At 39.6% G+C, this 15,333-nt stretch overlaps 1 protein-coding gene across 1 annotated transcript in view; it reads left to right on the top strand.

Moving 5' to 3' along the window:
• The window catches only part of Gpr158 (G protein-coupled receptor 158), a 337,748-nt gene that overhangs the window by 168,576 nt on the left and 153,839 nt on the right, over nucleotides 1-15,333 (top strand). The window contains exon 4 of the mRNA XM_048461085.3: nucleotides 14,919-15,142. Within this exon, the coding sequence (XP_048317042.3) occupies nucleotides 14,919-15,142 (224 nt within the window). The remainder of the gene's footprint in view (nucleotides 1-14,918; nucleotides 15,143-15,333) is intronic.

The raw sequence follows: 15,333 nt of genomic DNA, 5'->3' as shown, positions 1-15,333 counted from the left end.
CCCAGGTAAGGGGTTAGGTTTCTAGTTCCATTCAGGCATGATTTCCCTCCTGATTAGTGGGCTTTGAGTCCAATTAGAGAGCTCTCAGATGTCACCAACGTGTACTTGGAATTTATTGCACTTGGATGCTTATCTTGCCGTGCTGTTAATTTTTGTGGCACATAGGTCTTGCAGCTGGGTAGAGCTGTTTATTTGCTTTCCTCCCTTGGCACCTTACATCGTATTTTCAGGACCACGGAAACTAGACCACAGGAAAAAGGCTTCAGGTCAGATCCAGCTCCACCAGTGGTGCCACTTTTACTTGAGACAGCTGCTTACTTTGTGACTCTGTGGTTGTGCTATCAAGTGTTTGGGTCCATTTTCATCCATGCAAGACTGCTCTGGTCACTAACCTAGAGACGTGAACTTCTACCTGGAGTGTCAGATAAGAATAAAGCACACCGCCTTTGGAATAGGTCCTAGGTTTGAATCCTACCTCAGTGATTTATTTGAACTGTGACCTTGACCAAATTATTTAATTTAAGTTTGTTTACATCATATGTAAAATGGGATGTCACTTGCTTTATGAAATTTTTATAAGGAAAAAATGAGGTGATAAACCACAATATTCTAGCCATAGTAGTTGGCACTCAAAATGCTCAAAAACATATCTGTCACTGTTATTTGAAGCCTGCACTCTCTCTCTTTCTTCCTCTCCTCCACCTACATTTGTGCTCTTGAGTGGGTGTTGGTTCTGTCTCCCAGCACAAGAGCAGAGCCCATGGTCTCAGAGGACTCCAGGTTGTCCTGTCCGGACTCTGTCCTGAGGTGTAATGCTCCCGTCTATGAATATATTCCTGCTTGACCATGGCCTGAAATTATGCACTGTTATGTCCTCCACCCAATTCATCTCTTTTATTGTTTATATTATTTTACATTAGTATAACTATTTAGTTTTGCTAACAACATTTACACATATGTTAACAGTTAAGAAGCACTTAAGTAGAGATAACTACCAGTAATTTCCACAGCAGCTCATTGTGTTAGACAGAATATCTGTAGGTTTGTTTACAAATACTTTAGTGACCATTCTCCTTTCACCTTGTAACCATTTTCGACTTTTGTTTTCTTGTTTCTACTTGTTTTCTCTTTCTGTGTGAAGATGCATTCCGTACCCAACAAAAGGCATAAGGCTTTAAAAAGAAACATAGCAATCAGAATCTTAAAAATAAAACTTTTATAATTCCAAGTTAGCAAACTTTGATGAGAAACAAGTTATTTAATATTTTAAAAGGATTTACTTATTTTACACATATAAATGTTTTGCCTGCATATGTGTGTATGTACCACATACATGTACCACATACATGTACCACATACATGTCTGGTACCTACGGAGGTCAGAGTTCCTGGAGCTGTAGTTATGGATAGTTTTGAACTATCATGATAGTCCTGGGAACTGAACCCAGCTCTTAAATGATAAGCTTTCTCTCTAGTTGTAGTATTTGATCATGTATAGGTTTCAAAGTAAACAGTATTCTACATTGCAGAAGCTTGTAAGCCACAAACTTCCCAAAGTAAGAGTCCCCAGGTCCTGAAACCAGTTGATACCTTGTGCCTCTTGCAGTGTTGCACTGAGAAGAACATAGCCCTGCTTGTAGGGCATCCCTGCCAAGAGTCAATACTCTGATCCTAGTCATGAGGCAGCAGCAAGCACCCACACACCAAGGGACCATCTATAAAAAATGATCTGTGTGGTCAAAATTTTGGGATCCACAAAGCTCTAGGGGCTAAAGAGGTCAAAGAAGTACTGGTGATTATTCCAGAACAGAGACAGAAAATGTGGCGTTGCAATTCTGGATTTCATCTTGGGTGGAGCAAAGCAGCTCCAAACGGCATTGTTGTGACAATTGGTAGGATTTTGATGTGGATTGCACAAAGATAATTACAATGGATCTGCACTAATTCTCTTAGTTTTGAAGTTGTATCCTGCTTTATAAGGAGGAGCCCCTCATTGGTACACACAAACTAAAATGTTTCTGTATGAAGACACAGTGCATCCAGCCTATGCCAGAAGTATCATACATATAACATCTTGAACTTCGACTAAGAGAATATGAGAATATTAGGATGTAAATAATTCACAACTACAGATAAAATATGAAATTACTTTGTACTTTCTTGTAACTTTTCTGTAAAAGTTAAATTATAACACAAAGCCAGGACCTTGGGAGCTCAGTCCGTTGCTCTGATGAGGGTCTCTGTCTCTATCTCCATCCATCACTAGATGAAGATTCTATGGTGATAATTCGAGATAATCATCAGTGTGATAGTGGGGCAAGGCCAGTTCAGGCACCCTCTCCTCTGCTGCCCAAGGACCTAGCTGGGGACATCCCCGTGGACACCTGGGATCTCCTCTAGAGCAAAGTCTCTTGCCAACCCTAAAATGGATCCCTTACTGTAGGTGTCTTCTTCCCTGCTCCTATATCCGCCCTTCCTCCATCTCGACCCTCTCACTCCCGCAAGCTCTTGCCAATCCTTCCCTCTCCCTTCCCTCTCCCCCTCTCCCCTTCCCCAGAACTCACCCCCACCCCTGCCCCCAGCTCCATGCTCACAGCTTTTGCCCTGTAATCTTGGTTGCTTCCAATTTCCAGGAGGATCTATATATGGTTTTCTTTGGGTTCACCTTGTTTTTTGGCTTCTCTGGACTTGTGTACTATGGGCTTAATGACCTTGGTTTATGGCTAGAGTCCACAAATGAGTGAGTACATATCAAATTCATCTTTCTGGGTCTGGGTTTTCTCACTCAGGCTAGTGTTTTCTATTTCCATCCATTTGCATGCAAAATTCAAGATGTCATTGTTTTTTTTACCACTGAGTGGTACTCTAATGTGTATATATTCCACACTTTCTTTGTCTATTCTTCCATTGAGGGGCATCTAGGTTGTTTCCAGGTTCTTGAAGTCAGGACCACGAGGGGTGCGTCCACCCACGGAGATGGTGGGACTGATCTAATGGGAACTCACCAAGGCCAGCTTGACTGGAACTGAACGAGCATGTGATCAAATAGGACTCTCTGAATGTGGCTGACAATGACTAAGAAGCTAATGATAATGGCACTGGGTTTTGATTCTACTGCATGTACTGGCTTTTTGGGAGCCTTGTCTGTTTTGGATGCACACCTTCCTAGACCTGGATGGAGAAGGGAGGGCCTTGGATTTCCCACCGAGCAGGGCACCCTGACTTCTCTTAGGACTGGAGAGGGAGGGGGAGGGGAAGGAGGAGGGGGGAGTGTAAGGAAAATGGGAGGAGGGGAGGGGGTGGAAATTTGTAATAAATAAATAAATTTAAAAAATTAAAAAAAACAACAAAAATCTGAGATTCAGAACATTATCAGTTCTGATAATGAAGACAGAAGTTTGTCAAGGATTTTTGATAGTAGTAGATTTACTAGTTCTCTGTGGTTTGGAACAGAATTTCACTTGATAAAATCAATTTACTATGTATAAGAAGACATAATGTGTGCGTGTGACTTATGTGTGTGTGGTGTGTGGTGTGTGGTAGTGTATATACATGTGTGTGTGGTGGTATGTGGTGGTGTATGTGCATGTGTGTGGTGGTATGTGCGGTGTATATATGTATGTGGTGTGGATGCTGTCAGGGGCCAGCCTCGACAAGATTACCTTTCTTCCAGAGTGGAGGCATAGGAATTTAGAATATAGTAAGGAATACAAAGACGCCAACGAAAATAATAAGTGTAGAAAGACATAGGATAGTATCGGGAGGGAATTTCCATGAGTACTGAAAATTTCTCCGTGTTTAATTTCTAGCAGCTTAATATACCCCTGGTTTCAAAAGGTAGGAATAGAACAAAAAGACTGTATTAACATACAAATTGAAAATCATGGGGTACATTCATCACTCACTCATGCCCTTGACTCATGCCTTAGACCAAACACTCTGCAGACAAACCACTCCCTGGGTGGAATTCCAAGCTATTTACATAAAGGAAACTAGAACCTACTTGGTTCCTTAGACTTTTTTGTTTTAGGTAGGAACCAACTACTTCCCTATTTCAGGAGGTCTGGCAACTAGCCACTCCTTAACAATAGCCTTGAGAGAGCAGAACTCTGTTCCACAACTAGGTGGCACCTTTGTTTGAGTTAGAAGCATGATAATCTCAACTAAAAACAAGTCCCAAAACTCTCTGAACTTTGGCCTCTTTGAGCCTCCACAGTATGTGTGTGTGATTCATGTATTATGTGGTGTGTATATGTGTGTGTGTGTGTGTGGTGTGCATGTGTGTAGTATGTATATGTGTGTGGTGTGTATGTGTATATGTGATTTATGTACTTGTAGTATGTGTATGATTTCTGTATATGGTGTGTCTGTGGTGTATATGACGTGTGTATGATATAGTGTGTATATGGCTTATATGTGGCATGTATTAGACATGTATATGCATACATGCACATGCTTGTACACAGAAATGTGGAGGGTGTCCCTCCTCTCATGCTGTCTGCCTTAAGTTTTGAGACAAGGTCTCTTACTGAACCAGGAATCTGGCACTCTGAACACTAAGTCCCTAAGATCTCCATGTCTCACCCTACCCCTCAAGTTCCCAGTACTGGGGTTGCAGACGTATACTGCCATGCCTGCCTTCTATGTGGCTGCTGCAGACATGAGCTTAGGTCTCTATGCTTGCCCAGGGAGCGTGTTACCAGAGCCAAGAAGACATAATAGCAAAACATTTTTATTATAAAAACACTGCATACTTATCAAGGAAACTTTGTAATATATATATGGTTAAAATTTAAAAAGGACTTTCTGAAGTTTATAGTTTGATAAATTCTTACCATTTTACAATTTCTGAACTGTGTCTATTTCGATGGAGTTTCTGGTATTCTAAGAATTAAGACAGCAGAAGAAAATAAATTAGACTCAGGTTACCTTAAAACAGCAAAAGCAGACTTTTTGATCAGAGTGCCTTCTTCCAAGGGTCCAGGAGAATATATTGTGGTATTTGAAAATGGCTTTCATAGTCAAAGGTGGGGGGCATGGCTTTGCCAGGCTCAGAAACTGCTGTTTTGAAAGCGCAGGGCGGAAGGAAGTGGCTCTCTCTGCACTCCGGGCTGCAGGGTAACAGCTTGTTTGGACTGTCTGCTTTGCAACCTCTGGGCTCCAAGCTGTGTGATAGGGTTGGCTGCTTTTTGGAACTCCATGGTGAGGGCAGTTTTCTTAAAGCTGTGGACCTGATTCATGGCCATGAATTTGGGGTGGGGAATTTCCTTCGGGTATCACATCCAATGTCAATGCTGCTTTGAACAGGATTTTAATAACTGCATTGAAAAAATGTATTATCCTTTGCTTATTAGTCTAGAGGTTTTATGTTCTTTAGTCTGTATAAGTAAAGCATATATATGTATAAGTAAATATAAAATGTATACATGTATGTATATATTTCAAGCAGTTTAAAGTTCTTCTGTTGTCAAGGTAACAAAATTAAAATTAGCAAGTAGGTTATACACTGTTCACATACTGACAGTTTGCTTTGACAGTCTTGTTTAGAGGTGAATATTTAATACTCTTCAAATAGCCTATAAATGTAATGATAACTTTCTTCCAAAATCCTTTTCTTTTTTTCCCCAAGACTCAGTATTTGCCATTTTTCTTTAGAACATTTTTATTTTATTTGTAAGTTTGAAGTCTGATATTCAAGGGTGCCTAAGCTTCAGTACAGCACATTGGCATTCTGTGTGTGGAGGAGCTGAGATTTACAAATCAAACATCACTGGCATGGTTTGCACATATTTGCCTACAAGCGCCAAAGTCGTCTGTAATCACATATTCTTAATGCATTTTTATAGTTTGTGCCTAGCATCTGGAAAATCATCACTGCTATAATTTCTTCAGTGTGCATGCTTTAAGAGCATGAAGAATGGCCCATTGAGTGATGGGTTAATTCACTCTTTTAGAGAACACTTTCATCATTAGCAAGCATTTACTGAGGGTCCAACGTGTGTAAATATCACCTTCAGTGCTGAGAGTAGAGTGATGCATAAATTCTGGCCTCTTCCCACAGAATGAAGAACACTAAATGATCATGAACTTAAGTACCATCCAACAATCTAACAGTGAGCCCATTAGTATTTTTGGTAGCCATATGACTTAAACAAACTATGCTCATTACCTTGTCCTAGATAGAGAACATAGCACAAATTGATCAATTTTGGAGGACTATGTGATTTGATGAATGGTCATTTATGCCCTGCAAAAAATATTGAGTATTTAAAACATTATCTTAGATACTTTTAAACAATTTAGTTTTCTTTATTTTTTATTTATGTTACTTAGTTAATTTTTTGACTTTGTGTGCATATGCATGAGTCTTTTTAATGAACTCATATTTACTGTGTAGATTTGTTGGTTTCCCTGTGAAATTTTTTTACACATGTCCATTATTTGAATTCTCTGTCTCTAGCTCATCCCTTTGATTGACCCTGGGTCCTTTATCCAAGTTTCGTTCTCCTACTTCATTTCATCGCTATTCATTATCTCCATGTATGAAAGAGAACATGTAATAAGTGTCTTGCTGAATATAGCTTAGGACTACCTTAATTTCCAACCATTTTTTGAGAGTGACATATTTTATCTTTATGGATGAATATACTACTCAAATGTGTATATAGGTCACATTTTCTTTACCCATTATGCTGATAAAGACCTAGGTTTCAATACCACTGCAATGAACAAGAATGCTTTGGTATTTCCATTGTATTCTGACTTCATTGCCTTTGAAAATAAGCCCTGGAGTTAACCTAAGATTTTTGACAAACAGTTTAAGAGAATTGTAAAAGAGGATCTTATATGACATCACTTTATTTGTCTTTTTTGGCCTTGTTTTGAGTTTTTTTTTAAACACAAAATAATAAAGCATATCTGTGTCTTTTTCTAATAGTTTTTTTTATCCGTGAATACTGGAATCCATGAATCTGATAAATGCAAGTTATTATTGTTCAAATTATTATTATAGATTGGCTTGGAATTTCACTGCTCATCTTGTATCTGGTTATTGTCATTCCTGTATCTATAAATCCTTTATTGTTTTAGTCTTATATGAGGAGGAAAATGGAACAGGTGTGGTACTTTGACCAGCCCAGAAAGTAGAGTGTCTCACTCCAGGAATTGAGTTAATATGTAAAACAAAGAATGAACAGAAGGCTATTGCTCCCATTCTCAGTATTTCCAACTTGCCTACAGGAAGAACTCTGGAGTTGTGATCCATGGAATTTCTCCTTTCCATGTTAGCATATCCAATGGTGTTGTCTTTACTGAGGCAGCCAGGTTTATGCAACCTTGTGGATGCAGCCTCAATAATATTTCCAGGAGACTCAATTTCACAACAAACTCCTTGTTCTTCCAGTACCTGCAATATTTCTTCCCCATCTTTGCTATGCTTCCTGAGCCTTCATTTCAGAAGTTGTTTTACAGATATTTCATCTGGAGCTGGGCACCCCATAGTCATGTGTTTTCTGCAATTTGATCAGACCTTCCATGATCCTGGATTGGCAGAATGAATATCATGAAAATGGCTACACTATACTACAGGATCAATTTCCAGATTTAATGCCATCTATGCCCATTAAAATAACATTTTGATATCACACTTTACAGGTTTAGAAAAAGCAATATAAGAATTCATGTGGAACCACAAAAGACTTTGGATGGTCAAAGCAATGCTAGAGAGAACAATGCTGGTGGTATCACAAATATCTGATCCTAAATTTCATCACAGCACTATAGGGATAAAGAAGCCTGGTACTGGTATAAGAATAGACAGGAAGACTTGGGGAGTATAATAGAGAGCCCAGAAATAAAGCAGGAAAGGCTACGCTTGCCTGCACATGGATTCTCAGGAACCTTGGATGGCAGTGTGGAGTTGGGGCCATGAAGGAATTGTGACCACCTGCTGTCATCCGAACATGTAACCTCGGATAGCTGAAGCTTTATTTAATACAGTTTCAATGGTTTGCACGAACAGTTTTACAACCAGCTTTTACTTCCTAAGTTTCTAAAAATGGTTACAACAATTACCAGTTTGTTTCTTGGTTCTTTCCTCTTCCATCTCCCATCTCTCCCACTGGTATAGACCTTTTTGATCTATATCTCTACTGTCAGAAGCACAAGCAGTTTTGTAAGGTACAAAGAAAGTTTCCTAAGTAGGCACACCTACAGGTAGAAAACAGTGTCCCCAGTTGGCAGCACATACAGAGCCATGCAAAGTGAGAGACAGATTTGTCTCTTGTAGTTACTATTTATATTTGGTAAGATCTGGGCTCTCACGATGCTGGATCAATCCATTCTACATTTTGTATTACTCTATCTCCTCTGGGGGCATACCAGATTTTTCCATTTATCTTGTAGGAAATGTAACTTGAAAATTTGCTCTTAATAGTTGACACTGCTTGTCCCTTGTCCTTACGTTCATCTCCTTTAACTTCTTAGGGTATTGGCACAGTTACTAGAAATGAGAAAACTGTGTGTTTCATTCCCTATTTCTTGAATGGTCTCATTAACTTCTGATGTCATCTTTTTAATCAAATTTCTTTAAAACTCTTGTGTTTAAAATCATTCCTTCCAGAATAGTTATGTAAATAAGTATTTTTTCATGACTGACTATGACTCATTTAGACCAGTAGTGTGGTTGGCAGAGTGAAAGCAATGAGAGCACCTGGCACATATGCTCCCAGGGTCATGCCTAGAATCATGCAGCAAGCTGTCCTTCCTGCCAAGCAGGTCAAGGTCTATGGGGTCTCGCCACAAATAGAACCATTCATGCTGTTCCCAGGCCTTGTTTCCTGAAGAAGCTGAATGGCTCCTGTCACCCACCTCAGTCTTGTCCAAAGGGACAAAAACATTCATTGGGGAAAGTTAGCCTGCTCAACAAATGGTGCTGGCAAAACTGAATTCCTACTTGCAGGAGAATGAAATTAGATTCTTATATTTTGCCTTGTATAAAAAAAATTGATTCCAAATGGATCAAAGACTCTATTTAAAAACTTGTTAAACTTAAACTTTTAAGAGAAAACCTAAGATATACACCTTGAAATATCGCAGTAGGCAAGACATTTTCGAACAGAGCAGCATTAGCACAGGAACTAACCACCAGTCCAACAGATGGACGGACACAAAAATAAAACACTTCTGTCCAGCAATGAAAACACCTAGCAGGTACACGGACAGCCTGGGGAATGGGAGAAAATCTCATCAGCTACAATTCAGATAAGGGGCTCATCTTCATGATTAACAAAGAATTGTATAAATTAAACACTAAGGGAATAAAAACTGCCAATCAACAAAGGATAAAGGAACTGAATTGACTGCTCTCAAATAAGAAACACACATGGCCAGTAAGTATTTTTTTGAAGCGTTCAATATTCTTAGCTATCAGAGAAATGTAAATTAAAACTTTGAGATGCCACCTCACCCCAGGCAGAATGATTATCCTCAAGAAATCTGATAATAAATGTTAGAAAGGATGGGGAAATTCTTTTTAATATTGGTGGTGCAAATTAATAAAGTCATTATAGAAATCAGCTTGGAAATTTCTCAAAAACCAGAAACAGAGCTACCATATGATTTATCTTCTTCACTATTGGGTGTGTATCTAGAGAACTTCATACCCTATAATGTAGATATTTGTATCTCTGTGTTTATTGATGCTGTATTCACTATAGCAAGGAATTGGAATCAATCCAATTTTTATTGACAGATGAATGGATAATGAAAATTTGTAAATATAAATATATACATATATAAGTTTCATTTTCCTTTTTATTCAAAAGCATCACAACTTTGGAATGACTATTTTAACTGCATAAAATTTTGTTGAAATGCTAGACTTTGGGTATGTGCTTTTTGATTTCTACATTTTGAATAATAAAGTTCAAATATATATAAAATCTTATATATATATATATATATATAATCTTGTCCTCAATTTTCAACACACATGCTTTTCTGGGATATAAAATGCTCTATATTGTTGGTTTTTATATTTTTACTTTTCTCATTACTTCAAAATGTTTTAACTTTTAGTAAATATCTCTTCAAAACAAATAAAATTTGAAACTCCTTGGTTCACATTGAACTCTCTCTGTTAGAGGAGATGTAAAGCATTTCCAGAGTTGATTCTTCAACACTGTTCTTGATTATGCTCTACCCTGACTTTGCAATTCTTCTTTGTTGTATATCCTTTTGATCCTTTTGTTGAAAATGGATTTTTCTAACATAATGTATCCTGATTTTTATTCATTTTTCTATTAACCCAATTTCCTTCTCATCTTCCCTCCTGTCTACATTCACCCCCTTTCTGTGCCATTAGAAAACAAACAGGCATATAAAGGATAATAATATGTTATACTATGATAAAACAAAGCTCAACACATCTAATAGGAAAAAGCAAACATAAGGCAAAGAGCCCAAGAAAAGGAAAAAGGGACAGATGCACATGCAGAGACCCACTTAGCCACATACTCGGGAGTCCCATAAAAACACTAACCTGGAAGCCACAATACGTACAAAAAAGGTTGGTAGGGTAGAAAGGGGGAAATACATATAAATGAAATAAATTTAAAATTGAAAATAAAAGCCTTAATATGACATTTTGAGACAAGGAACCTCCAAAGGTGCTGTTGAGTTCATTTCCTGTTGGCCGTATACTCTGGGCAGGCAGCCCATCTTTTAGAGTAGTTTGTTTTGCTAGTGAGACTCTCTTGGGGAAAACTAAATTTCATTTGCTAGTGGTTATCAATTGCAGATAGCTTCTGAGGTGGGGTGGGCTGATGTGTCTACTTCTCTCAGCTCTAGGACTCTGTCTGGTGCAGTCCTGGGCAGGCCCTGCGCCTGCTGCCTCATCTCTGGATTCCTAAGTGCTTTGATCCTGTTTACTTACAAGGCCTTCTTTCCTTGGTGTCTTCCCCTCTGGCTCTTCCATTCTTTCTGCCTCCAAGGTTCCCTGGACCCTGAGAACAGGGATTTTAAGAAGATGTCCCAGTGTAGGGATGAGTGTTTATAAGGTCTCTCACTCTCTTCATATGCTCTGGCTACGGCTCTCTGTTTCCATCTGCTGCAGGAGAAGTTTCTCTGATGATGGTTGAGCAAGACACTGATCTGCTTTGCAAGTCTTTCTTCTCCCTATATCTCTCCTAAACTTCCAGAGGCTCCTTTACTGGCTCTAAATATAAAAATCTTGCTGATGTCAAGGAGAGCACAACACAGAATCAATGCCCATTTCATACTGTTCTTGTTTTCCTATTGAGCACTAGCTTTTCTTACTTGCTTTATTCAACAGACTTCTACTGAAGTGATAATCTCTCTTACGTATTTAGTCTGTAAGCTTTGGTAGCCTATTTTCTTTCTTTTTTTATTGGTTTATATTGAGCTTTACATTTTTCTCTGTTTCCCTCCCTACATCTCCCCTTCAGCCCTCCGCCACAACGTCTCCATGCTCCCAATTTACTCAGGAGATTTTGTCTTTTTCTACTTCCCATGTAGATTAGATCTATTTAAGTCTCTCTTAGTGTCCTCATTGTTGTCTAAGTTCTGAGTGAGGTAACCCAGACACAGAAGAGCAATTATCACATGTACTCACTCATAGGTGGTTTTTAATCATAAAGCAAAGAAAACCAGCCCACAAACCACAATCCCGAATAACTTAGGTAGCCTATTTTCTATCTGCATTAGTTTGAAAGGTGTCATCTTGAAGGTTACCCAAGTTTAAAATCCTTAGTTATGATAGTCTTTTCTAGGTCATCATACTTCAACAAATGCTGACACTTTTTAGTAGATTCAACTTTTCTGTTGTGACATTCTAAATGCAAATGCTTCACTTGTCAAGGGCTTTCCTCTCTCCTGCTCTCGGAGACTTCTGTATGCTCTTCTCTAACACTGGAGTGGTTGGTTTATTTGTCGACTTGACACATCTAAAATCACCTGGGAAGAGATTCTCAGTGAGGGACTATCTAGATCAGGTTGGTCTGTGGGCATTTCTTATGAGATTATTTTTTAAATTTTATTATTTATTTATTTATTTATTAAAAATTTCCACTTCCTCCCATCCTCCCATTTCCCTCCTACTCCGCCCACTCCCATGGGAGGTCCAAGGTCTCCCCCTCCATCCAGGTCTAGGAAGGTGTGCATCCAATCAGACTAGGCTCCCAAAAAGCCAGTCCATGCAGTAGAATCAAAACTCCGTGTCATTATCATTGGTTTCTCAGTCTGCCCCCATTGTCAGCCACATTCAGAGAGTCTGTTTTAGTCACATGCTCGTTCAGTCCCAGTACAGCTGGCCTTGGTGAGCTCCCATTACATCAGTCCCACCATCTCAGTGGGTGGACACACCCCTTGTGGTCCTGACTTCCTCAATCATTTTCTCCCTCCTTCTGCTTTTCATCTAGGCCTTGGGAGCTCAGTCCAGTGCTCCAATGTGGGTCTCTGTCTCTATCTCCATCCATCGCCAGATGAAAGTTCTATGGTGATATGCAAGATATGTGTGTGTGGCTATGGGAAAAGGCCAGTTCAGGCACCCTCTCCTCTGTTGCCCACGGACCTAGCTGGGGCAATCCCCTTGGACACCTGGGAACCCCTCTAGAGCCAAGTCTCTTGCCAACCCTAAAATGGCTTCCTCAGTTAAGATATCTTCTTCCCTGCTCCCATATCCACCCTTCCTCCATCTCAACCATCCCATTCCCCCAAGCTCTCCCCAATCCTCCCCTTCTCCCTTCTCTCTCCCCATCTCCCCTTCCCCCCAACCCACCTCACCCCCTGCTCCCAACTTTCTCCCAGCGATCTTGTCTACTTCCAATATCCAGGAGGATAAATATATGTTTTTCTTTTGGTTCACCTTCATATTTAGCTTCTCTAGGGTCACGAACTATAGACTCAATGTCCTTTGTTTATGGCTAGAGTCCACTTATGAGTGAGTACATACCATATTCCTTTTCTGGGGTCTGGATTATCTTATGAGATTATCTTGATTACCTTAATTGATGTCTGATGCTCAAGAATGAAAGGAGGTGGGACTGTTCCCTGGTTTGGGGCTCTGGACTATAGAGGAATAGAGAAAAATGGCTGAGCAGTGAGCACGGGAGCCTTCGTTGCTCACTGCTCTCGACTGTGGATGGACTGTGACTAGCAAGAGCTTCAGGCTCTTGCCACTGTGACTTCCCCACGATAGTGCACTGGAATTGTGAGCTGAAAGAAACCCTCTCTCCTCTAAGCCACGTTGTTGTTATTTTATGACAGTTTCAGGAAGGAAAGCAGGACAAATACTAATCGGCCCTTACAATTTAGTACTGCATTCCTTCTCAGCTTTTTTGTCAAGAAACCTGGACAATGACTGGAACCTCAGCTTCAGTCACTGAAACTGAAACTCACCATTCCTACCCTGGTCTTGCATACCTTCCTTCTAATTTTCATGCTGTAGCATTTCTCATCTATGGAGAAGATAAGAAAACTGGTCACTATGTTTCTATGTAAATCATTTAGCTTAATCCCCAATATCATCCATATTTCATCCGTAAGACCAGAACTGAGCTGTCTAAAGAGTTTACCTAAAAATAGGATATTAGCCTACTTAAATCAGATGCTAAATCCATATATTTTTTTACACTATGTTGACAACTATGTTGGTAACTATTAATATTATTATTTTGTGTGTATGTATGTGTATGAATGCAGGTGTGTGTGTGTGTGTGTGTGTGTGTGCGTGCGTGCGCGCGCTGTGGCGAACACATGATGATCAGAAGACAACTTCCAAGAATCAGTACTCTTCTTCCAGCATGGGACTGGACTCATGGTGTCAGGCTTATTTGGCAAGCACTTTACCTATTGAGCCAGCTCCCAGCTTTCAGAGTGATTACTATTAAATAGCAACAAAATTACTAAAGAATACTCATTCGTGTTTTTGTTGCCACATTTACTGTGGAAGGAAAATAGACAAGCATACTTTGAAAAGACTGTGACCCTTTTTCAGGAGTTGAGATACAGCAAAGATTTCCGATGAATTGGTTATTAAAAGCTAACAACAACAAAACAGCCCCTTTCCTAATTCCTAACTTAACCAGGTCACATGACCTAATAAACAGGGCGTTTATTTTTGTCTCTAATGTTGAGTTCATGATTAGTATAGTTGGTTTTCATTGTCTATTGCTAAAGTCAACAACTGATACTTTTTGAGTCCTGGGCTTCAGTGCTAACTTAAGCTGGGTAAATGAGGCAGACAATGCTAAAACTAATCAGATAATCAATAGCAGCAGCAGCCGAAGAGCACAGAGGTAGCGCAGGGCATGTCAGATGGGATTAAATGATAGGTTGTATGGATTGATTCTAAAGGATGCAGCATTGCTAGGCAATTGAACACTAAACAGCTGTTAAGCACCATTTTCTGTAATTTAGACTGAATGAAGTTCGTAGATGAAATCCCTGGTGAATTAAGCAATGATGATAGTCTCATTTTGGACTCTGTGTCATCTAGGTCAAGAAGTTCTAAAAATGAGTAGATTTACTTGGTACATTAAACACACCCACTTCCCAACCCTTCTTGTTGTTTCTTTAACAAGTGTGTCTGGACTATGGCCCATGCTTTAGGGAGTCTCATCATCATTGAGGAGAAGATGATGAAACCAAAGATTTAGCAGACTGTTTCCTGAACCTGGGGCATTTTGTTTCCATTTTTGCAATTTTCCTCCATTACTCTGAATGACAAGTTTAAAAATCAAAGGAATCAAGAACTTTGAGTCCAAAAGCAAAGTATCTCTAGCTCTTAGCCAAGGATTTGATGAAAGGTCTGTAATCAGTAGAAAAGGGAGTGAAGAGGGGCTAGCTCTCTTCTAACGTGGTGATACAAATGACATTGTGGTTTTATTTGGAACTTTCAGGAAGGGGTCCAGATCACCATTTTTCAGGAAGCACAAAAGATGGGACAGAAGAAGCATATGTCTGCCTGCCCTGCAGAGAAGGCTGCCCCTTCTGTGCTGATGACCGCCCGTGCTTTGTCCAGGAGGATAAGTACCTGCGACTCGCTATCATCTCCTTCCAAGCCCTGTGTATGCTGTTGGACTTCGCCAGCATGCTGGTGGTCTACCACTTTCGCAAAGCAAAGGTAAACCCAGGTATCCTGGTCATGACCCTTCTTTATCCTAACAGTAATTGCTTCTCTCTCTAAGGAAACGGCATTTCCTAGTCCCTGCTACTATTCTACTAAGCAGGCATTTTGTTTTGGTATAATGTGATTGGGTGAGAATATTAAAACCATATCTATTCGCCTCCCAAGAAAAGAAGGGTTAATAAGAT

Source organism: Myodes glareolus, chromosome 14 (genome assembly GCF_982192425.1).
Source record: "Myodes glareolus chromosome 14, mMyoGla1.1, whole genome shotgun sequence".
Classification (NCBI taxonomy): domain Eukaryota; kingdom Metazoa; phylum Chordata; class Mammalia; order Rodentia; family Cricetidae; genus Myodes; species Myodes glareolus.
Note: the sequence above shows the minus strand (reverse complement) of the source record. Positions and strands in the feature narration are given on the sequence as shown.